The sequence below is a fragment of the Benincasa hispida genome, chromosome 8 (genome assembly GCF_027475165.1).
Source record: "Benincasa hispida cultivar pf3 chromosome 8, pf3_genome.v1.1, whole genome shotgun sequence".
In the NCBI taxonomy this organism is placed as follows: Eukaryota; Viridiplantae; Streptophyta; class Magnoliopsida; order Cucurbitales; family Cucurbitaceae; genus Benincasa; species Benincasa hispida.
Window position 1 is genome coordinate 27,147,354 of NC_143485.1, and position 23,567 is coordinate 27,170,920.

Here is a 23,567-nt window from a genome sequence, read left to right on the forward strand (position 1 = left end):
TTATTTTCATTTGTAAGTTCAGTCACTCGTACTTACACACTTAATTAATATGTGTAGAATAAAATATTAGAATTACAATCCAACCCCACTTCAGAAGATTCCTAACCACTAACAGGGGACGAAATTTGTGAGACGGTTTTAGGTAGACGACCCAGTCATGTAAAAAGTCTAGGTTGGGGCCCTAAACCTAAGTCAATAAGGGGTAGCAACTCATCAAATTCGTCATATACTCAAGGAATGGGAAGTAGGGAGGTGAAGGAATTGAAAGCCAATTTCGAACAGTCTCAATCGAGGATTAAGGAACTTGAAAATGTTAAAAAACATATGAGAGAGGATCATGCAAGACAAATGGAAGAAATGAAAAAAATGATTAAAGATATGATACAATCATAGAGAGAAGGGTCATCAAATTAGGTATGAATACTTCATTATCTAGTTGGCTAATATGTTACTATCCTGCAGTTATGGTAGCAAAGTAGTTATGTCTTGCTAGTAGCCTTATGATAATGAATTGTTGGCTATAATGTAGTTATGGTAGCCAAACAACTGGATTTTGATGTGTTTTTTGGAGTTATTATTTGTTTGTGGATGTTTATGAAATTTGAATGTTGTGTGGGGTGGATTGAGATTGGTTATACTTGTTTTGGAGTTCAACTTGGATTTTTTTTGTTTGTTTGTGGAAGTTTATGAATTTTGAATGTTGTGTGGGGTGGGTTGAGATTACTTATACTTGTTTTGGAGTTCAACTTAGAGTTTTTTTGTTTGTTTGTAGAAGTTTATTTGAATGTTGTGTGGGATGTGTGGAATGGTTGGGATAGGTTATATGGAATTTTATGAATTTACGATTTTTTTTTTTGTTTCTTTTGGAGTTCAATTTGTGGTTTTTGTGTGTTTGTAGAGGTTTTAGGTTGAGAATATGCAGTCCTGGAAGTGTGTTAATTTTCTTCGTTTTGTAGGATTGTAAGATTCATCTAATGACTTTTGTTTGATTGTGAAAGTTTATGAATTTTGAATGTTGTTTGGGATGGGTTAAGATTAGTTATTTTTTTGGAGTTTAACTTGTGATCTTTGTGTGTTTGTGGAGGTTTCAGGTTGAGAATATATAGTCTTGGAAGTGTGTTGATTTTCTTTGTTTTGTAAGATTGTTACTCATTTTTTTTATTTTGTAGGATTGTCAAATTTTCTTTATTTTGTAGGATTTGTAGGATTCACCTTATGGTTTTTGTTTTCTTATAGATGTTGTTTGAGATGATGTTGGAAATGTTGTTAGAGATGCTGTGTTGGAGATGATGTATTGGAGACGTTGTTGAAAGTTCTTTCTTCTATGTATTTGTGAAGATATATTTCGTTTGTAAACCATTTTGCCAACTTTTCTCTATTTTGTGTAATAAAGAATACTATAGACTTTGTTTGTTTGTTTTATCTTTTATATGAATATTTTTTTAGTTGCTTAAAATGTTATATATTTTAGGTTATTCAGATCAAATTAAAAAAAATAAAAAATTGAAATAAAAAAACTCTCTCTCAACAAAAACATCGAGAGTTTCTACCAACCATCAAGAGTTCAAGTTCAGATTTTGAATTTCTGAAATTGAACTCCTGACGGTTAGAACTTGAAGAACTCCCGAAGATGTCTATACATGCGTCGGGAGTTTGTTCAAACTCCCTACGGTCTGTGTATTCGCGTCAGGAGTTGTACTCCTGATGGACATATCCCGAAGAAACTCTTGATGAGAAGTTTGTCGTTGGAAGTGGATCTCCCGACACATTTTTTTACCATTTTCTGACGATTTGAAGTGTCGAAAAAGGGGTGTTTTCTTGTAGTGTTAATTTAATCTCCTTTGGTTCATGGTATGCATACAAACATTCTTTCATTGTCTAGCTTGCTATCCTAAATTGGTTATAGACGTATGATTATATTAGTCGTTGGTACTTTTATATCCCAAGTGTCTATGTTCTTTGCATTGGTGAAATCGAGTCTTGAGATCATTTATTCTTTAATTGTCCTTTTAGCCAGCCTATTTGAGGGGAGGGAAAGGAGAGGGGGAGACATGCTCGTTTGGGGAGGGTGCTCCCATAGGATCTCCCACTGGGACTTATAAATTTCCTCGATTTATCATATTAATTTAGGCTATTGGTTGCGACATTAAAGTTGGGAGATTAGTATGATGTGTGTTGTTATTTATCATATTTGGAGAGTGTAACATTTGTATCCATGGGACTACCTCACAACCTCCCAAAGTAGTTAGTTGTCTTAGTTAGGCTATGCAGTCTATGTTTTCTTCTACTATTCTAACTTATTGGGGGATTTATGTTGGCTCTCCTTTTTGCTTGCCTTTTAACTCTTCTACTTGTGTTTTGTTCGTGCCCTAACCTTAAGCTGTAAGGTCTCTTTCTCTTTATTGCAATTTGATACCTTTGCAAAATAATAATAATAATAATAATAATAATAAAGAAATATTTAAATAAAATATTTAATTAGTATAAATCATCTAAAAGATGCATACAACATTAGTAATTCATTATAACATATTTAGATTAAATTGTAAATTTAGTTTTCAAGCATGTACTTAATATGTCTTTGAACTTTTAATTTTGTATTTAATAAGTTCAAGTTCTTAAACTTTCATCTTTATTGTCTAATAGGTTTTTAGCATAATTAATTTATGTCCAATAGAATGGTAAACTTTCAATCTGAACATACAAATAAAAAATAAGTAAAGTACCATGACGTAAATTTGATATTTCAACGAAGGAATACAAAATAAATATAAATGAAAGTGTTGAATATTGTATTGATCGCATTAAGAGTATAGATGAATTATTATTTTTGAAAATACAGAAGAATTATTATTATTATTATTCAGTTCACAATATGCATAGTGTGACTATTCAAACCTGCAAAGTATATGTTTCATTGAGTTATGTTTATATTAACCTAAATAGATTAGTTAGAATATTTATAATTTATTTTTTTACATTTTATATAGAATCTCAAATGGGTAACTAAAAAAATATGCAAAATTATTTCAACCACTCCATTAAGCCTTAGGAGACAATTATGAAGTGTTATTTATTTCAACCACTGAATTAAGCCTTAGGATACAATTATGTAGCTAACACTTCATATATCTTTATGTGAGCTTTGATTATCCCAAATACTCTACATGAACATTTTATGGTATGAACGGTAAAAGTTCTATAGGCATACTTGTTAGAGTATGAGGTAAAAGTTTTTAAGCATAGCTATTTGATCATGTACTAATTACTATTTCAAAATTTGATTGAGGAATCAAATTCTAATTTAAAGAATTGTTTTAATTATGTTTGATACTATCATTATAAATGATAAATGAGTTGTAATTACCAACTAAACTTTAGGTTGAATATAACTTTTTATTAATTAATTTATAAACATGTTTTAGTTAGATTCTTTACATGTTTTGGTTAGATTTTTTTTTATACTTATTATTTTGTAATATTATAAAATTTATAATAAATTACATAATATGTATTTTAATTTGAAAAATGATTTGAGCTTTTATAATATGGAAAACATATTTTTAAATATTATTTAAAAAATTATTGTTCGCACGATATTTTCGGAGAAACATATTTCGTAAAGCTGAACTTGTGTTGATGTAGATTTAACGTATGGTTCGATTTCTAATACTTGATCATCTGATTCTCTCTCAATTGAATATGTACGTTTGACGAAATGGAGTGCATGATGTTCTTGAAGTTTAAATCTTGAAAGAATATTTATATTTTCAAGATCTGAAGTTGAAAAAATGGTTCAATTTTCCAGTTGAATTTTAATACTTAGACTAATTTGACAAAAAAGAAAAAGAAAAAAAAAAAAACTCAAACCTTTTAATTATTTTTAAATAAAAAATAAAAAATAACTGCAGGATAAAATAATCCCCGAAAGCTTTGGCAAATCGGAAAGCTAAAAAAGCGTCTAAGTTCATCTACAGGCAAAACTCCAGCCCAAATCCGTTCCGGTTCAAACCGGAACTCGTAAGCGTACAAATTACATCATTTCAGCTCTTTTAAACCCATCATTGACTTGTAGTGCCACCCAAGAACCGTGAAATAACAACTATAAATATATTTAGTGAAAGGTGCCTTTTTTTTATTATTATTATTATTATTAGATTTTGAATTTAGTTTCTATTTAGTTCATAAATTTTAAAATATTATATATTTAGTCAAGTTTTGAGTTTATTTTTAATTTAATCTTTAAGTTTCAAAATACTATAATTTTAGTTTTAACATTTGAGTTTTGTTTCGATTTGATACTTATATTTTAAGCTTTGTACTGTTAATATGATTTTTTTACTAAATATTCACTTTCCATCTTTAGAGTTAATTTATGTTAATAAATAAAAAAATACTAAAAGAATTATAATTAATTAAATTTAATTATTTTTATCATTTTAAATTAAATTTAAAATTTTACTTTATAATTATTTTTAATTAATTAATAAAAATTTACATAAATTATTTAAAGTGAATATTTAATGAAAAATATAATTAAAAATAAAAATCTCGAAATCCAATTTTTAAATCGAAACAACACTTAAATTTTAAGAATAAAATTATAATATTTTAAAATTTAACCGCTAAAAGTATCATCTTCACATATTTCAATAAAGTGCTCTGTGCAGGCCCCACCTCCATCAAATCAAGAATCTCCACCGTACGATAGATCATCAAATCAGGGCTGTACTATGTGTACTCAAATTCCCGCGTTCCACGTGAATATTTCCCATCTCCATGCATCCCAATCGCCATTGCAGGAGCAGCAGCGTTTCCAACTCCCACTCGCCTCTTTTTCACACGCGCCTTCACGCGCCGACACCTCCCCCCCCCAAAATAAAATCTCTCCCTCTTTTACAACCTCAATCCTTTCTCACTCTCTGAAAATCCCTTTTTCTTTTTGGTCTCCGATGAAGAAGCTCTACCGGAAAAGAGGAACGGTCCATCCATCGCCGCCGATCATTTCCGACCACCTCTCGTTCCTCCCCACCGCCATCCTCACCCTCGCGGCGGCGCTCTCACTTGAAGACCGGGAGGTTTTAGCCTACCTCATCTCCTCCTGCTCCAACGATTTCACCGCCGTCAACAACCGCTCCAACCACCGCGGCAAGGCGGCCCACCAGAAACCCCCGGCTGCCGCAAAAGGAGGTTCTGATCACCCCCCTGCATTCTCCTGCGATTGTTTCCGATGCTACACGAGCTACTGGGTTAGATGGGATTCCTCTCCGAATCGGCAACTAATACACGAAATAATCGACGCTTATGAAGAGAAATTGGCTGAGAGTAAAGCCGGGAAGAACAATAAGAAAGAGAGGAAGAAGCGGAATAGCGGACCGGTTTCAGGTCCGGGTGAGGGGAAAAGGTCGGAACCGGCGGCGGAGGAAGAAGAGTTGAGGGTGACGGAGAGGGAGGCGGCGGAAGGCGGGGAGGAGGAGACGGAGAAAGGGTCGGTGAGGAGGATTGTGAGTTTCATAGGGGAAAGAATCTGGGGAAGTTGGAATTAAGTGATTGAATTTCCATTGATGATGAATTTGGAGGTTTTTCTGTTTGTTAATTAATAATTAGTTTGCAGTAATTATGGAGGAACTGAAGAAGAAGAAGAAAAGAAGGTGTTCACATAAACTGAATTAAGCTATCCTCATCTTGTTCTTTTGATTCTGGTTCTGGTTCTTAGATGTATATAGAATCTTAAGTTTTGTATGTACAAATTTGTCAATATATATGTATAGAATCTTTATTTAGAATGTGTTTTGTTTGTATTTAGTTCTTTCATTGCTACTTGTAGCATAATCTTCTTTTTCAGTTTAAATAATCTGGGAGGATTTTAGTACTATAGGATGAATGATTGAATTTGGTTTAAATCACTTCTGCTATTTTTAAAAATCTGATAAAATAAACCCCAAGATAACAAGATATAGTTATAGTATTAAATTATCATTGGTACTTATGAGTTCGACATCGAGATAGATGAATTGATATTTTTATCGGATTATAGAAAAATCTATAAAATATAAAATAAACAATTAATAAAATGTCTTTAATATAAATATAATATAAGTAATAAACATGCTAATTTGTTTTAAAATTATAAAATATTTATTTTTTAAAATTTTTTTTGTTTTTATAATTATTTTAAAAATATCTATCAAAATTGATATTTTAACAATATTTCCATTGAAATTTATGTAATGTGAGACTTCGATTTTTAAACCTTGGATATAATTAATGTGAATAGTATGTAAACAATATATATTTTATAGGTGGACGGTTCGATTCTATTGGTGTAATAAAAAAATAAATAAACATTTCATAAAATTGTTTGAAAAATATGAAAATATTTTTTTATTAATTAATATTTTTAATTTCTTTGTTTTCATACATTTTTAAGAAACATCCAACACACATTTTCATATAATTGAGACTTACCGGTTAAATCCAAAGATTAAAATATTACATGGATGCCATTATCGAGGTCTTAGTTTATTGAAAATGTCGATGGATAGAAATATCAAATAAATATTGAAGTTGATGAATATTTCTAGAAATTTCTTTTAAAAACATATTAAATTTATAAATAAATATTATATAATTTTTGAACAACTTAATATGTTTATTATTCATTTCCATTACATTTACAATGATATTTTGTTACTTATTTTTATATTTTGATAGATTTTTTAACGATATAAAAGAATATCAATTCATTTCTCACGCTGATATCAAACTTATAAAATGTTAAAATGTTGATGAAAATATCGACTTGTTATTTTCTAAAATTGTAATTTAACACTCCAAGTTAATTTTTATTTTAGAATTGTGAATAAAATTTAAAAAAAAAAAAACGGAACTTTTCCATGAATAAGGAGTAATAGAAATAAAGATAATTATTTTAAATGACCAAAACTATAAAAAAAATATATATTTTCACATATAACAAAAATATTTATCAATAATAGTGCCAGATTGAACAGTAAAATTTTAATATATTTAAAATATTTTTGAGCAATTTTTTTTTAATAATATATAGAAATATCTATTCATTTTTAAATTTAAAAATATTCATGTGGATGTAAATTCAATACGAAAGTGATTGTTTTCATTTTCTAATTTGAGAGAAGATAAAAAGGGAAATAGAAATGATGGCGACATGTCGGAAGAGATGGGGCCAGAAAAAGGGATGGGAGTGCTTCGATTAAAGCAAAATATTGGCCTGATAAAATTTTAATACGTGATAAATAATTTTTTTATAAAATATTTTATTTAATATGTTTTTTTTTTGTAATCATTATTCAATAAATAATTAAACAAAAAAAAGAAAAAGAAAAAAAGAAAAAAAAAAGAAAGGGCCCACAGCCCTGTGTTAAGACTCCATCTCCAATGCTCTTTTCCTTTTCTCTCTTTCTATCTTCTTTTTGAAATACGTTATTTTTATTTTTCAATTCCCTAAGTTTTCGGTGCTTTCAAACTTTACTTTCCTAATTAATTATGATATTACTATTCTTTTAAGAGTATATTACATTATACTTTTTCATCACTATCATTTTATCTATACTATACTATATATTAAAAAGCTACGATCTTTATAAAATATTTTAGGACTACTTTACCCTTCCGTCTAAAACTAAATTTACTAGTCATGCCAATAAGGTTAAAACCGGTGAACAAAATTAAAAAAAAAAAAAAAAAAAAAAAAAAACCACTAATCTACTACCGTTTTAAGTCTTGAATTTCTTTATTTTCTATTGGCCAGTTTTTAATTCATTAAAGAAGAATAAAAAAAACCGCTAAACTACCACCGAATCGTTTCAGAATTAAATTCAATAGAAAAAAACTGAAACCAATTTCATTATTGGTGGAAGCACAAATTTCAAATCTCTTACGTTTTTCCTCTTTGCATAAATTTATATTTTTCATTTAATAATAAATTATTTTAGGAGTGTATCTTTAAATCTTTAGTTATTAATATTATTTTTATGTGATCAATCATCATTTCTTTCGTTAACTTATTAGATATTTATATCTATAATTTTATCAAATTATTGTTTTAAAGAGTAGTCAAGAAATAATCATTTTTGGACTACTTTATCTATTTAACGAATCTTAAAAATCCAAGTAGTCCTTATAAATTATCTCTAATGTGGGGAAGAGGAAATATGAACTGTTAATATGTCTATTATTGAGTATGATGCTCTCTTTTGTAACTCATTGAGCGATGATTATGATTAATGAAGTATATACTTTCCCCTAAAGAAAAGCATTAAGTATTTGTTATCTTTTCACATTCTCACATTAATACATAACCTAAAATGTATTTATAAGATAAAAGACGTTAATAATGTGAAAAGTTCAATTCATTTATTTCTATAATTAAATTTCTAAAATATATTACTTTTAAGTATATTTAATGAATAGATATAGAATAATTTTCTTTTTAACAATATTAATCTTAATTTTAACCATTTTCCTTATAAAAATTGATTTCAAAAGTTACTGGTTTTGCCTTCATTATAATTAATAGTGGATTTTGGAAATTTTTAAAATTCAAAATTTTAAAGTTATATATTTTCTTTTAAAAATAAAAGCTAAAAAATACTTTAATTACATAGACCATTTATAATTTTTGAATTTTTGTACGACTATATGAAGAATACTTAATTTCCTCCAAGTATAAAATGAAAAGTGTTGGATATTGATACATACATGTTCATCTTTTTTTCTTATAAAATTTACTTTTAATATATGATAAACTGGAATAAAAATACTATCAACATGATAAAATAATTGAAAATACCACGTGTAATCATGTTAAAAAACTAGTATTTATAATGGAACAACTAAGTCTCAAACATTTTAAAAAGAAGCTATTGTAAATATAGCAATTAAGTCTAAAATATTAATAAATAAAACACAATATAAAAGAATTTATAAATAATAGAAAATTTTAGATCTAAACTCTTATAGTCTATTAGTGACAGACTATATCGCTAATAGAAGTTGTCTATCATTAAAAGATTTTGTTTGTAATTCTTTAAAAATGTTGCTATATACTTAATTATTAACATTAGAAGTACTGCCCATAGCAATTTTAACTTCTTTATTAATTAACTTTATTAAACCGTCCATTTTAGTTTATGTATTAATTAATTAATTATTTAAAAATAGAAGTGCATTGGGACAAGCATTAGTAGTGGAGGAACTTATACCTACATTTTAAAAAATTTATGAATAAAGTATCTTGCTAAAATTTTGAATGAAAAAAATGAATTAAAAATTAAATTATTGGAAAAAATGAAATAAAATTAAGGGTGCATTTTGAATGTATTTTTAAGTGTTTAATTTAAAAAAAAGTCATTTTGAAAAAAAAGTTGAAATGTTTGGCAACCTCTCAAAATAGCCTTTAAAATGTCTTTTCAACCATTTTTGTAAAAAACATTTAAATAAAAATGAGTTTTTTGAAAAATATTTTTTCTTAAGTCAATCTAAACGGACCCTAAAATGATGGGACCAGTTTGATTATATTTTTAAGTATATTGATCAAAATGGACATTTTGAAAGGTCAGTGCCTAAAAATAACGAAAGTTGTAAGTACTCGACCAAAATGAACATTTTGATAGTACAAGAACCAAAATGAACTAAAATTAAAAGTTTAAGATCTAAAATCTTATTTAAATTATGAGTAAATTACACTTTTGATCCATATAATTTGAGATGCGTATCAATTTAGTCTTTAGATTTTCAAAATTAATTAAGTCCCAAACACATAGAAAATCTCAATTATGCCCCTCTATTAAGAAAACTGTTAAACCTTTGATTTTATTTTTTTAAAAATAAAGAACATATATTAAAATAAATGATTATTATTAAAATTAAAGTATAATTAAAAACTTTTGTAGTATCTATCTCTCCTCTTTGTCAACCCTTTCAAGGTTTCCCACCATTTACCCTTCCCCATCTTTCCTTTCTTGTAAATTTAAAATTCAAATTTAATTCCTATACTTCTAATAAATCCTAAAATTAGTCCATAGATTAATTTATAACATTAACAAAAACAAATTTAATCTTTATTATTAACTTGCATTTTATGAATTTTATAAAGAGATTTATATTCTATCTTATTTTTTATAACAATTAACTCTAACATCTTTAAAATTTTGGATATTCGAAAGAATAGGAATTAAGATAAGAACTTAAATTGGACAAAAATAATATTTGAATCTAATTTTTATCTCAAAATTGATTGGTGTGTATCATTTTTTACTTTAAACTTTATTTTTTTAAAAAAATTAGTCTCAAAACTTACGTGGAACTAACCATTTAGCATATGAACTTTAGTAAGTAACGATTTAATCTATACTTTCACTTTTGTAACAATTAAGTCCTAAATTTTATTATGGAATAATCTGCTTCAAGTAATTTTTATTATCTATTTTATTTTTTGAAAAGGCTATGTAATTTTTAATTTGTAACAATTTAGTCTTTATTGTTAAAAATATTGTAAAGATTCAATGAGAATCCTTATATATTTAGATGGATAAATTGATTAGAGATCAAATATAGTTACAAACTATAAACTACATTGTTACGTAGCAAAATTTAGAACTAAATTCGATGAACTTTTTTATGGTAGATATTAAATTGTCACAACTTTTAAAGTACAAGAACCTATACATTGTTATATATTAAAGTTCAAAGATTAAATTATTATATATTAAAAAGTACATAAACTCAATAAACCAAAGTTTGGAAATTAAAATATTGGTTTTGTGAAATTTATGGATAGAAAAAGTATTCTATAACCTTGCATTTTTTAGTTTTATTGAATAAAACACTATTTTAATTGGATATTGCATGAGACATTAATATGGGTCTATAAATATTTATAAACACAAATTTATAGTGTGAACAAAGTGAAAATAATACTTTCGTAGTACAAGAAAAATTCTCCTGTTAATCTAAATAACTCTGATAAGACCACACCAAAATTTAACTCTATACCACATTTCATTTACTGATGTACTTATTTTATATATACACACAATATATACTCATACATGTGTGAGTAATATGTATTTGACTACATTAAATTAGAAAATTATACTTGACTACGTCAAATTGGAAGAATTATACTAACTCATTAAATTGACCAGACATAAACAATACCACATTTTGTTCATACATATAACAAATTAAGAAAAATTTACAAAGAAATTAAAAGTAAGATAGATTATTTTCTGTTTTGACAAACTTGAAATAAAATTAAAATTAAAATTCATGATTAATGAAAAATATGATGCAATGCACGTAAGCGCACATGATCTCAAGTTATAGTAAAGTAAAATGATCAAGAGATCGAGTATTGTCCTCGAGGAATTAAGTTGTCGAATTATTCTTAGCTATTCAAGAATTGTGTTGATTTTATCTAAAGATTAGTTTTGTGATGACGGTTTTGAATTTTTAAATGAAATAAAGCAAATAAAAATAATGTCGAAACTCAAGAGACAAGCATTTCAGGGTATTGAATTCCTTAATTATTTCATTAAGTCATGCAAAAAGATCCTATGAATTATTATGTCAATAATATGCTTAAGTCTAGAAACTAGTTTAAAGACTATTACCTTTCAATAATAATCTATTCTCATACAAACATAATTGATAACTAATTACTTAAGACCAAATTAAGAAGCATGGTATTAAGAATAGTCATAATCAACTTTTGTTAACAACCTAACTATTTGCATGAAAGGTTTAACTAACGATTCAATACCATAGATCTAGTTAAACATGCAATCTTTTTTAATTACATTCAACCTAACATGCATCTATGATGTGATAAAGCATAATAATATTGAAAAGCATTCACGGACAAAGATCCATAGAAAATATTATTGCATTAACATAAATCCATAATTATGTTCATCAATACTCTAGAACTAGAACGTTTAGCTACGCATCGATGCTACAACCGCATTCTCATACATTGCAATAATCATAAAGTAGAGAAAAGTAAATGACACAAAGAAAAACCACTCTTAAAATAATCTCCATCGTTGAAGCTCGACAATCTCGCATTGATTCACACCTCGAGATCTTGAACGGCTTCCAAACAAACATCTAATTTTTCTCTCCTTTTTCTGGACTAAAAACTCTCTCTAAGACTCAAAATTTTGTGGTTTGGTCAATGATCATTGGCAATCAAAACCCTAGGGGATTATATAGAAGAATATTTCTAAAAAATGACACGTTTTCCTTTTCAGCAGCACTAGCTACAACGTTCTTTCCAGCAATCGCAATGCAGCGCATCGCTTCACCTAGCATCGTAATGCTTTTTTCGCCCAGTGCCACAACTTCTTGGATAATGCCATGACACTTCACTACTTTCTGTAGCACTTCGTTTCTAGAAAATGCACCGGAGTCAGCGCGGCACAAGTGCCACAAACCTGTCCTGTTTTTGGCAAACCTTGGTCTTTTTCTCTATTTTTCTTCCCTCCTTTCAATATTTGTCTCAAGCTTTACTTTCTTGTGCTTATTTATGTCTTTTATGGCTCATTTTAACATTGAATCTCTATTCCAAATATAACTTTGAAAATCACTAGAAAACACCATCAAATCCACTAAAATCATATAAAAACTATCCTAAATCAATAGAAAATAACTCACATTTTAGGTGCATTTCATCATGCTTCTGCTTCGCCCTTCTCTGATGTTACCTTCTACTAGTAACTTGTGGGTCCTTTATAATATCTTACATTTACTAGTTTAGATCTTGCCTTTACAACTGTCATTCATTATACAATTGTGAAATGTATCTTGTGGTATCTCTGTGGCACCCACTAAAAACCGACAACTGAACTTTCTTTACCACAGATATATTATGTGTCCATCTTAACCAATCAACAATGCGACAACCCTTCACAACTCGCTCGTAAGTACAGCTGGACCAATAACTGTTATGCCCCTGTAGTTACATTTGTCTTCTTAAGTACCACTGATCCCTCTAATGAGCATAAGTTGTAGTCCTACTATGACTGAGTCTTCTCTTCCAAAGAGAAGTTGTGGCCACTATGTTCAAGCCTCAGAATCAGCCTTTAAGGGAGCAATCTCTCTACTTATCCCTGCTTTGGGAAAGGAGTGAATTCCATCTTGTGGATTGAGTTCCCAACTCCCAGATCAGACAAGTCTCCAAAAAGGTAGGCATGTTGAGTTGGCAATCTGGCAACTCTCACCCATACTAATCAAATGACCGCCCTCAAAGGCAGGAGTTCCCCACTCGGGATTGAGGTCATGTCACCTGTGGTCATTTAGGTGAGATGCAAGTCTCTAATATCAACGGCGTTATATACAGAGCCTAATCATCTCATGGTTCAGGTCTTATACAGACTCTTTATATAGGACACCCCAGCTCGCACGTGTCCACATGAATGGTCAGGATCTACAATCTATAGTAGTTTACAACACTTGCAAACCTCTACAAAGCGGGTCGTATCCGTAGTGTCACTAGGATAAGATATCCCACCTTAATCCTTATACTACATACCTATTTAGGTTATCACTTAAGGTAAGATCTACTTGTATATCACATATACATCCTTAAGTTCACATAAGATAACCAAAGAGCTTTGTTTATTGGATATGAATAAATGTCAGAATTAAATAACACTTATTTTATTAATTGAACAATGTGTATCTTTACAAAACAACGAAACTCCGGGAGAATTAGGACACCAATCCCAACAATTATAACGATTATAATATAAATGATGCATGGTTATGTTATTTATACATGCAAGCATATAGTATAACACTTATATTATATTATGCATGAGCATGCTATAAAATCAAATCATGCATATTTATACATTATAACACTTATAATATGAAATGATGCATGAAAATAAATGCATAACCTATGGTAGAATTTAATACTATATGACATACAATATGACATATAAATAATTAAAATCATATATCATATGTATAATTAAAGAAAAAGAAAAAACTACAAAGAAAAAATTGGGAAGACTCAAATCAACAATCTAATGGAATTCAGACACACACACTGACCATCTAGAGCATCACAATGCTTTGATGCTAATATTGCAACGCTAACTCTTATGTTGCCGCAGTGTTGCAACACTGATTTGCTCCGTTCTTGCTCCAAAAAATCACCGATTTGAAATCGAAGCTCCATCATGAACAACATGGACAATTACAGACTTGATTACATGAAATTAAATGTCCAAAACACTGGCCATTACAACTTTAAGCAACTTTAAAGCAATAAATTCTAGCAAATTTTGAAAACATCCAATATACAAAACCCATTCCATAAAACATTCTTCATATGCAAAATAATACAGAATGCACCCACCAATTTTGTAATTAAAATTCCAGAATTTAACAAAAAAATTGGGATCCAAAACCATGCTTTGATACCAATTGAAAGGAAAACCATTGAAGGTTTACGCATCGGAATGCAGGGATCGGTCCCAATATTCGTTTTTCGCAGAACTTACAAAAATTACAGAATTAAAAGAGAATGATTATGCATTAAAATTTAACCTACAACATGCTTTTCTAATTAGATAGAAGAAAGAAGAAAAAACTTTACCTTTGAAGAAACCTTTTCTTCACGTAATCCTTCGAACAAAGTCATGAGCGGATCCCCCAAACGCAAATCCCAATTGAGACACCAAATGAGCTTCCTGTATCCTTCTTAAGATTTGAGAATTTGCAGGAGGTGTGGCCTCTGCCTTAGATTTGGTAGAGGGAAAGAGAGGATTGAAAGAAGGAAGAGAAGAACCCTTCTTCTCTGTATTCTTTTGGCAGAGAGTTTTCAGAGAACCAAAAATCAAATCCACTTTCTGTGGAAGAAGACAATCCCAACTTTCTACACGTAAAAAGACAAGAGAAAAAAATAGAGGGAGGGAAACTCCCTCCCTTTAATTAAATTAGATTAATAATAATATATAATAATTATTTTATAATATATATGTATACTATATGTTATATCAAATCTAATATATAACCTATAGTTTTATATTGTATCAAATACAATATAACCTATAGTTTTATTTTCTCTAATTAATACATGGTATTTAATATAAATCATATTTATATTAAATTCACTTATATGAATCTCATCCATATAATTGATATTTGAATCATATCAAAATATTTAATTCCTCTTAACTTATTGATGGTATTTAATATAAATCATATTTATATTAAATTTAATTATATGAATCTCATTCATATAATTAGTATTTGAATCATATTCAAATATTTAATGCCTCTCAGCTTAATTATGGTATTTAATATAAATCATATTTATATTAAATTTAATTACATGAATCTCATTCATATAATTAGTATTTGAATCATATTCAGATTCCTCTCATATTGCCTTATATTATAATGTATCAAATACATTATATTAATTATATCACATATATAATTAATTTAATTAATTATACCATATATAATTAATTCCCTTAATTAATTTGAACACTTCAAATTAATCCAAAAATAATTCTCAATTAAATCGCTGTTGAGATACAAATAGGGCCTTATGGATCTGTAGATTGAAGCTCCAACGGTACTTGGATAATTAATTAAACTATTTAATTAAATTACCCAACATCCATTAACTCTCGGTCATTCCACCAAAGACCGACAGCTACACTCTTCGCACTACAGATATATTTCTGTGTCCATTAGAAATAACCAATCAATAATGCGATGACCCTTCACAAATTACTCGTAAGTATAGCTGGGTCAAAATTACCGTTTTCCCGTGTAGTTACATCTAACTCCTTAAGTACCACTGATTCCTCTAATGAACAATAATTCATAGTCCAACTATGACCAAGTCCTTCTCGGGCTAGGAGAGGGTATGACCACTATGTTCAAGCCCTAGAATCAGCCCTTAAGAGAGCAATTTATCTACTTACCCTAACATCGAGGAATGAGTGAATTTCGTCTTGTGTAGTTGTGTTCCCAGCTCCTAGTTAGACGAACCCCCAAAATGGTAGGCTTGTTGAGTTGGCAACCTAGCCACTCTCACCCATACAAATCAAAGGATCCTCTTCATGAGTAGGAGTTCACAACTCACTCAAGATTCAGGTCATGTCACCTATGGTCATCTTAGTGAAATGTAAGTCTCTATTATTAATAGCGTTATATAAAGAGACTAATCATTTCGTGGTCCAGTCTTAGACAAACTCTTTGTATAGGATACCCCCCTCACATGTCTCTACATGAATGATCAGGATCAGATCATTTATAGCACTTCACAACACTTGTAACACCTACAAAGCGGGTCATATCTGTAGTGTCACCAGGATAAGGTACCTAGCCATATCCATCTACTACAGACTGTTTAGTTTACTGTTTAAACAAGATCCATTTGTATGTCTCTACATACTTGTTTAAATTACATAAAATAACTAGGATCTTAGTTTATTGGATTGAGTATATGCTTATAAAATAACACTTATTTTATTAACAACAATATGTCTATACAAAGTTTACAAACTACGAGATTACAAGGAGATTTAGGACACCAATCCCAACAAAGAAATCATCAGAGAGATCTTCTCTCTCGCGCAGTTATATAACCGGATAATTCATTATACGTTAAAAATGATTGTAAAAAATGAATCACCTCTCAACTTCCAATACTATGTATACCGGAGATATGAAGCAATCGGGAAATTTATGTTAGTGTCTTATATATAAATCAGAGGCACTTTGAGCTTCACGAAGAATTAACCTCAAGTGTTGCCTAGAATTGATCATTAGAAAGTTATATCAAAGAATTTATCTGGGAACTTAGAAAATTATAAAGTTTGAAACATACTTGCGATAATCTAATATTTCTTTACAATTGTTGAGAATGTTTCAATGTGCGATATTCTTTTCCTCCACCAATAGTGTTCGTAAAGTTGACGCCCCTAATGGTCATACCCTCTGCCTAAATAATTCTAATTCACCAAATATCTCATTGTTCGTTCACTTCGTCATACGAGCTTAGGAGTGTATTGTATGAGGAAATTGGAAAAATATGGTGCAAATGTGAATGATGCGTTGATGATGCGTTAGTGATGCGTGAAGGGACGCGTAACACTCCTTTTTATGCATTCAAATTTTTCTAATAAGATCCAAGTATAAATCCAATCCAGGTTTCTGGTAAGTATAGGGTCAAACTCAGGAATTTAGATTAAAGCTAACATAGAGCTTGCATTGTAGTTAATGTAGAAGTATCCTAAGTGAATGTGGAATGAGTTATCTACACTAAGTTTTTTGTGTGTGTGCAAGAAGGTACAAAAAGGTCAAGTAGAAAATAGGGGGTCGTGTGAAAATGGTGCAGTGCAAGTGGTATGCGTCGATCTAAGTGAAATGTACACGTACAAGAATACGATGTGGATGGAAATGACTTTGCTTGTTTATCTCTGTAAATGTGTTAGGTTTCTGCTTACTTTCTATTCAGCACTTCTCAATGCGAATGCCATACAATTTCCTATCTCTAGGATGTATGCGTTAATCACATAATGTAATAAAACACCAGTGCCTCTATCTCTAGATGTACCAAGTGTTTTTATCATAATGCTTGCTTGTTTATTCTCTCGAATAATTCAAGCTAAAGTAGCTTTTACCAAGTGATTATATTGGCTTGAGCATTTATAAATGGACTTTGCATGAAGTTATAGATGCATCTAACGTAAAGCAAGAAATAAACAGTAGTAAAGTGTAGTAGATCAAATATGTGAATTCATAAAGAAACAGATTGTCTTTACAAGATCAATACTCAATCAAATGAGATGAAGAGAATAGAATTGAGATGAAAAGAAAAGAGTCAAGTCACAGAGTACTATCTCTTGTCCTCTTTGGCTCAATTTAAATTCGTGTACAACCAACTTGTAGAAGAAATGGAAGAAAATTCTCTCTCGAGCTAAGTTTTCTCTACTCCTTGATCAACGGTGGGGGTGGATCTCTCCCTTCTTGTGTTCTTCTTGTCATAGTAGCACAGCTCTAAGTCCCTAAATTTCAGAATTATACAAAATGAGCTAATCTCTTTCTTCTGGTGGGATTTCTTCTATTTATAGGCGTTGTTCTTCATCAGCTTGATGATGGAGCAGCATTAAATTCCATACCCTAGTCAGCCGCTTGACACTCGGACACTTTTCAGGATTGGAAGATTGGTAAAGAATTGACTTCTAAATGCCTTCTACAAAAAGGGACGGGACACCTCTCTTCTTTTTTTGGGGAGAAAAAGAGAGAGATAAAAAAAATGTTCTTCTTTCAACATTTTTTTTAATATAGAAAGAATGAGAAAGAGGTGAGGAGACAAGGAATTCATCCCACGTCTCTAGTAACTCCCCTACATGGGGAGTTGCATTTTTATTTAATTAAATTAAATAAAACTATTTATTAAATTAAGTTAAATAAATAAAAATCAATAACCATTTAAATTATATTTAAATGGTTCCCTCTCATATAAGTTTTACTGCGCATCTAATGTGCATTAATTTTAACTTATAGTTTTGATTTAATCGGTTTAATTAAATTCAAAATTAAATTAAATTAAACAATTAATTAATTCTTCAATTAATTAATCATTCAATTAAATATCATATATTTAATTTAATTTCCCATTTGAATCATATTCAAAAACACTTCTCTCATTTAACCTATAGTTTTAATGTGCATCTAATGCACATTATTTTTAACCTATAGTTTTCATTATGAATCTTATTCATATTAAATTAATATTTGAACTCTTTTCAAATGTTTTGTTCTCTCATTTATTAATTTTGAATCATATCCAAAATTAATAATAAAGTCTAAAATTAAACTTTATATTAAAATGTATTAACATACATTAAAAATCCCAATTATGAATTTGAACATTTCAAATTCAATTTAATGAAATTACCTCAATATCCTCTACAAGTTAGGAATGAGACCTAATGGACCTACAGATCAGAAGTTGTATGGATACGACTTACTTTGTATTTGCCTAGGTCATCCTATTGAAATAGAAACCTAACAAGTCAACGGAGTTACATCTAGTGGTTACTATCTTGCAATTCAGTCTTGTGCAAACTCATTGTTCAGGATATCCCCACTCACGTGTCTTCTACACGAACGAGTTGGATCACTATGTTTGTATCAAATACAAAGTAAGTCGTATCCATAGTGTTGCCAGAATAAGGTACCCAACATTACCTCTATACTATAGACCCTTTAGGCTATATCTTGAACATTGATTCCTATATGTCTCTACATACAGTTCAAGATTCATAAGACAGCTTATGATGTTAGTTTATTAGATTTTAAGGTTAATTAGACAAAATTAAATAAAACATCTATAATACTTATTGAGAAAAAAAATTAATAACTATTTATTAATGACGGTCATTTAATTACATCCATTATCTACAAGTTTTAGGGCATAAAATCCAACAAACTCCCACTTGAACTAAAACTCTAGTTAGTAGAATGTACATTACACGAAACAATAGGGATGTTACAAATACAAAGAAATATACAATAAACTAGGGTATCTCATACCCATTACACATCTCCCACTTTCCCTAGATTACACAATTTACATATCTCATAGGCCTAGATTCTCTAGATGACTCTCGAAAACTTTAGCCGAGAGAGCCTTCATAAATGGATCAACAATATTGTGCTCTGAAGCGATCTTTATGACGATCACATCTCCTCGTTGCACAATCACCCGTATCAAGAGATATTTCCTCTCAATGTGCTTTCTTTGTCTGTGGCCACGAGGTTCTTTCGAGTTGGCCATAGCCTCATTGTTGTCATAGTATAAGGTGATTGGCAAGTTCATGTTTGGAACAACTTCCAAATCACTTAGGAACTTTCTTAGCCAAACTGCCTCCTTTATTGCTTCAGAAGCAACTAAATATTCAATCTCCATGGTTGAGTCTGTAATGCATCCTTGTTTGATGTTATGCCATACTACAGCTCTCTCGTTTAGGGTGAATATTGATCCTGACATGGACTTCCTAGAATCCTTATCAGTTTGGAAATCAGAGTCCTTGTATCCGGTAAATATCAAATCCTTAGCTCCATACACTAACATATAGTCCCTTGTTCTCCTAAGATACTTGAGGATATTCTTAACCACAATCCAGTGGTCTAATCCTGGATTGGACTAGTGCCTATTGACTATTCCCACTGCATAACAAAATTTCAAGCCTAGTGCAGAACATAGCATACATTAAGCTGCCCACAACCGAGGCATAGGGAATACGTCTCACGTCCTCAACTTCTTGAGGTATCTTAGGACACTGTTTCTTTGACAAATGAACTTCATACCTGAAAGGAAATAAACCATTCTTAGTGTTCTACATCGAATATCGAATCAACATCTTGTCAATATATGTTGCCTGAGACATAGCTAATGTTTTGTTCTTATGATCCCTAATTATTTAGATCCCAAGAACATATTGTGCCTCTTTCAAATCTTTTATTTGGAATTGGGCTGCTAGCCACTTTTTAACATCAGTATGATATCCTACATCATTCCCAATGAGTAGGATATCGTCCACATAAAGTACTAAGAAAGCTACTTTATTGTTGATGATCTTCTTGCAAACACAAGGCTCATTAACACTTTGGTCAAAGCCAAATATTTAATTGCAGTATCAAACCTAGTATTCCAAGATCTGGATGCCTATTTCAACCCATAAATGGATCAATTCAGTTTGCAAACTTTTTGTTCCTGACCTTGGGCTATGAACCCATCGGGCTGAGACATAAAGATATTCTCTTTAAGATTGTCATTCAGAAAGGCTATCTTGACATCCATTTTCTATATTTCATAGTCATAATATGTGGCTATGTATAAAAGAATTCGTAGAGATTTAAGCATAGCAATAGGGGAAAAAGTTTCCTCATAGTCAACCCCTTCCTTTATAACTCTTTGCTACGAGTCTAGCTTTGAAGGTTTGTACCTTCCCAACTACATCTTTGTTTCTCTTGTAGATTCTTTTACACCTTATGGGTTTAAACCCTTCAGGTGGATCTACAAGATTCCATACTTAATTGAAGTACATTGACTCTATTTCAAGGTCCATGGTGTTGACCCATTGATACTTGTCCACGTCATTCATTGCCTGCCTATAAGACAATGGATCCTCAACAACATCATCTGGTAAGACGACCTAAGTTTCAGTTAAACCCAAGTAACGATCAGGTTGTGCTACAATCCTCCCACTATGTTCAGGCACTCTCAACGATTGAGAAAGACGAGACTGACTTGAAGTACTAGTCTCTTCATTAACTCTTGATGAAGGACCAACATCATCATCAACAACTTTGGTTGATTCTTTAGTAGCTTCACTTAATACTAATTTGCTTTGTGGTTTATGATCTCTCATGTGGTCTTCCTCCATGAATGTAGCGTTGATCGATACAAACACTTTGTTTTCTTGTGGATCGAAGAATAGACCACTTCTCGTTTCCTTAAGGTAACCAAAAAATTAGCATAATCTTGATAAAGGTTCCAATTTCTTAGGATTTGTTACTAGTACATGTGCTGGACAACCCCAGATTCTGAAGTAGCGCAAACCAGATTTATGCCCCCTCCATAACTCGAAAGGTGTTTCAGAAACACACTTCGAGGGAACATTGTTCAAGATATGAATTGCAGTCTCTACTGCGTACCCCCAAAACGCTAGGAAATTGAGCATAGCTCATCATAAAACGTACCATATCTAACAAGGTTCTATTTCTCCTTTTCGATACACCTTTTTGCTAAAGTGTACTAGGTGCTAAAAGTTGATATTGGATTCCATGTTCTATCATATAGTCTTGGAATCTTAAATCCATATATTCTCCACCTCGATCAGATCGAAGTGTTTTAATAGTCTTACCTAATAGAGTTTCAACTTCTGCCTTATACTCCTTGAACTTTTCAAGGGCTTCAGACTTATATTCCATTAGGTATAAGTAACCATACCTCGAATAATCATCTATAAAATAGATGAAGAATTTGTACTCTCCTCGAACTTTTAGATTCATTGAACCACAAAGATCCGAATGTGTAAGCTTTAAGGGCTCTTTGGCTCTATAACCTTTTCCATTAAGAAGTCTTTAGTTATCTTACCCTTAAGACAAGATTCACATATAGGTAATGAATCATCTTCTAACTCACTTAGAAGTCAATTCTTTACCAATCTTCCAATCCTATTGAGATTAATGTGACCTAATCTTAAGTGTCAAAGATAAGTATTATTGTTACTTGGAGAAATTATTTGTCTTTTAGTTTGAGTATTAACAGTTTTAAACATTTAATGATTTAAGAGTGTTTTTATTTCAATTGGTCTTAACACATATAAGTTGTTTTTTTAGTTTTGTTGAACACATATGTACACTATTTTTCAAAATGAACACTTCATTATATGAAAATTATGGAATACAATTATTCAATTAAACAGGAAATAGATACTAAGTTCCTCTTCATTTTAGGAACTATATACAGATTTTCTAAAAATAAAAATCTATTTCCAAAAAACAACCTAGCAACTCTTATTACAGGAGTTGAAATGGCGTCTCTAGTTCCAACCTTGAGCGTCATTTCACCCTCAGCAAGCTACTGGAAGGAACTAGTTCCCTATAAAGAAGAATAAACATGATCAGTGGCTCCTGAATCAAGTATCCAGGCATTGTGGTCATTTTCTACTAAACATGTTTCTAAAACAAGTAAATCGCATTTACCTTCCTTTTTCTTCTTCTTCTCAGCAAGGTACTTTGGACAGTTCTGCTTCTAGTGACCTTTCACATTGAGTGGATGCACTTGTCCTTGTCGACTGCCTTGGCCTTTCTCTTACTCTTCCCAGCAGAGGGAGCCTTCCCCTTTCCTTCTTTCTTCTTCTGGAACTTCTTAAGACCAGAAGATGAGGGTACATACTTAGTTCCTGAGGATGAACCCTTATGGAACTTTCTGGAATGGGCAACATTTGTCTCTCTTTCTACCAGTCACTTACCTTTCATAAGAGACTGGTAAGCCTGCAACTCATTCAGGAGAGTTGTTATGGTATACTAGATTTTATTCATAATCGCATTGCTACGGAATTGAAGAAAGCTCTTCGAGAGAGATTCTAGAATAAAAGACACCTAACTTTGCTCGTCAATAGCCGTTCTGTTCATTTCAGCCATGTTGAACTTGACCATCAAGTTGAGAAATGTTCTCTAACTGATTGGCCTTCCTTCAAACGTGCATTATAAACGTATTTGAAGGCCTCGTGTCAGATTTAAATGGACGGTTTCCTAAACATACCCTGGAGGGACTCCATGATCTCACGAGCAATGAACATGGCCTCATGTTTCTTGTTGAGTACGTTACACAAACTCGCTAAGATATAGACTCAAGCCTTTTCATTGGCCTTTGCCCAATGGTCATTTGCATCCCTAACACTTAAAGGTTCATTACGAGCAGGGACTTGAGGACACTCCTCGGTTAAGACAAACCGTAGATCATCTATAACTAA

General features: G+C 30.7%; 1 protein-coding gene across 1 annotated transcript; it reads left to right on the forward strand.

The window, feature by feature from the left end:
* The first annotated feature begins 4,778 nt into the window (after positions 1–4,778).
* Positions 4,779–5,786, forward strand: LOC120083238 (uncharacterized). Its single transcript, XM_039038904.2, has one exon. It carries the CDS (start codon positions 4,953–4,955, stop codon positions 5,544–5,546), a length of 594 nt encoding a protein of 197 aa, XP_038894832.2. The 5' UTR covers positions 4,779–4,952; the 3' UTR covers positions 5,547–5,786.
* The last annotated feature ends 17,781 nt before the right edge of the window (positions 5,787–23,567 follow it).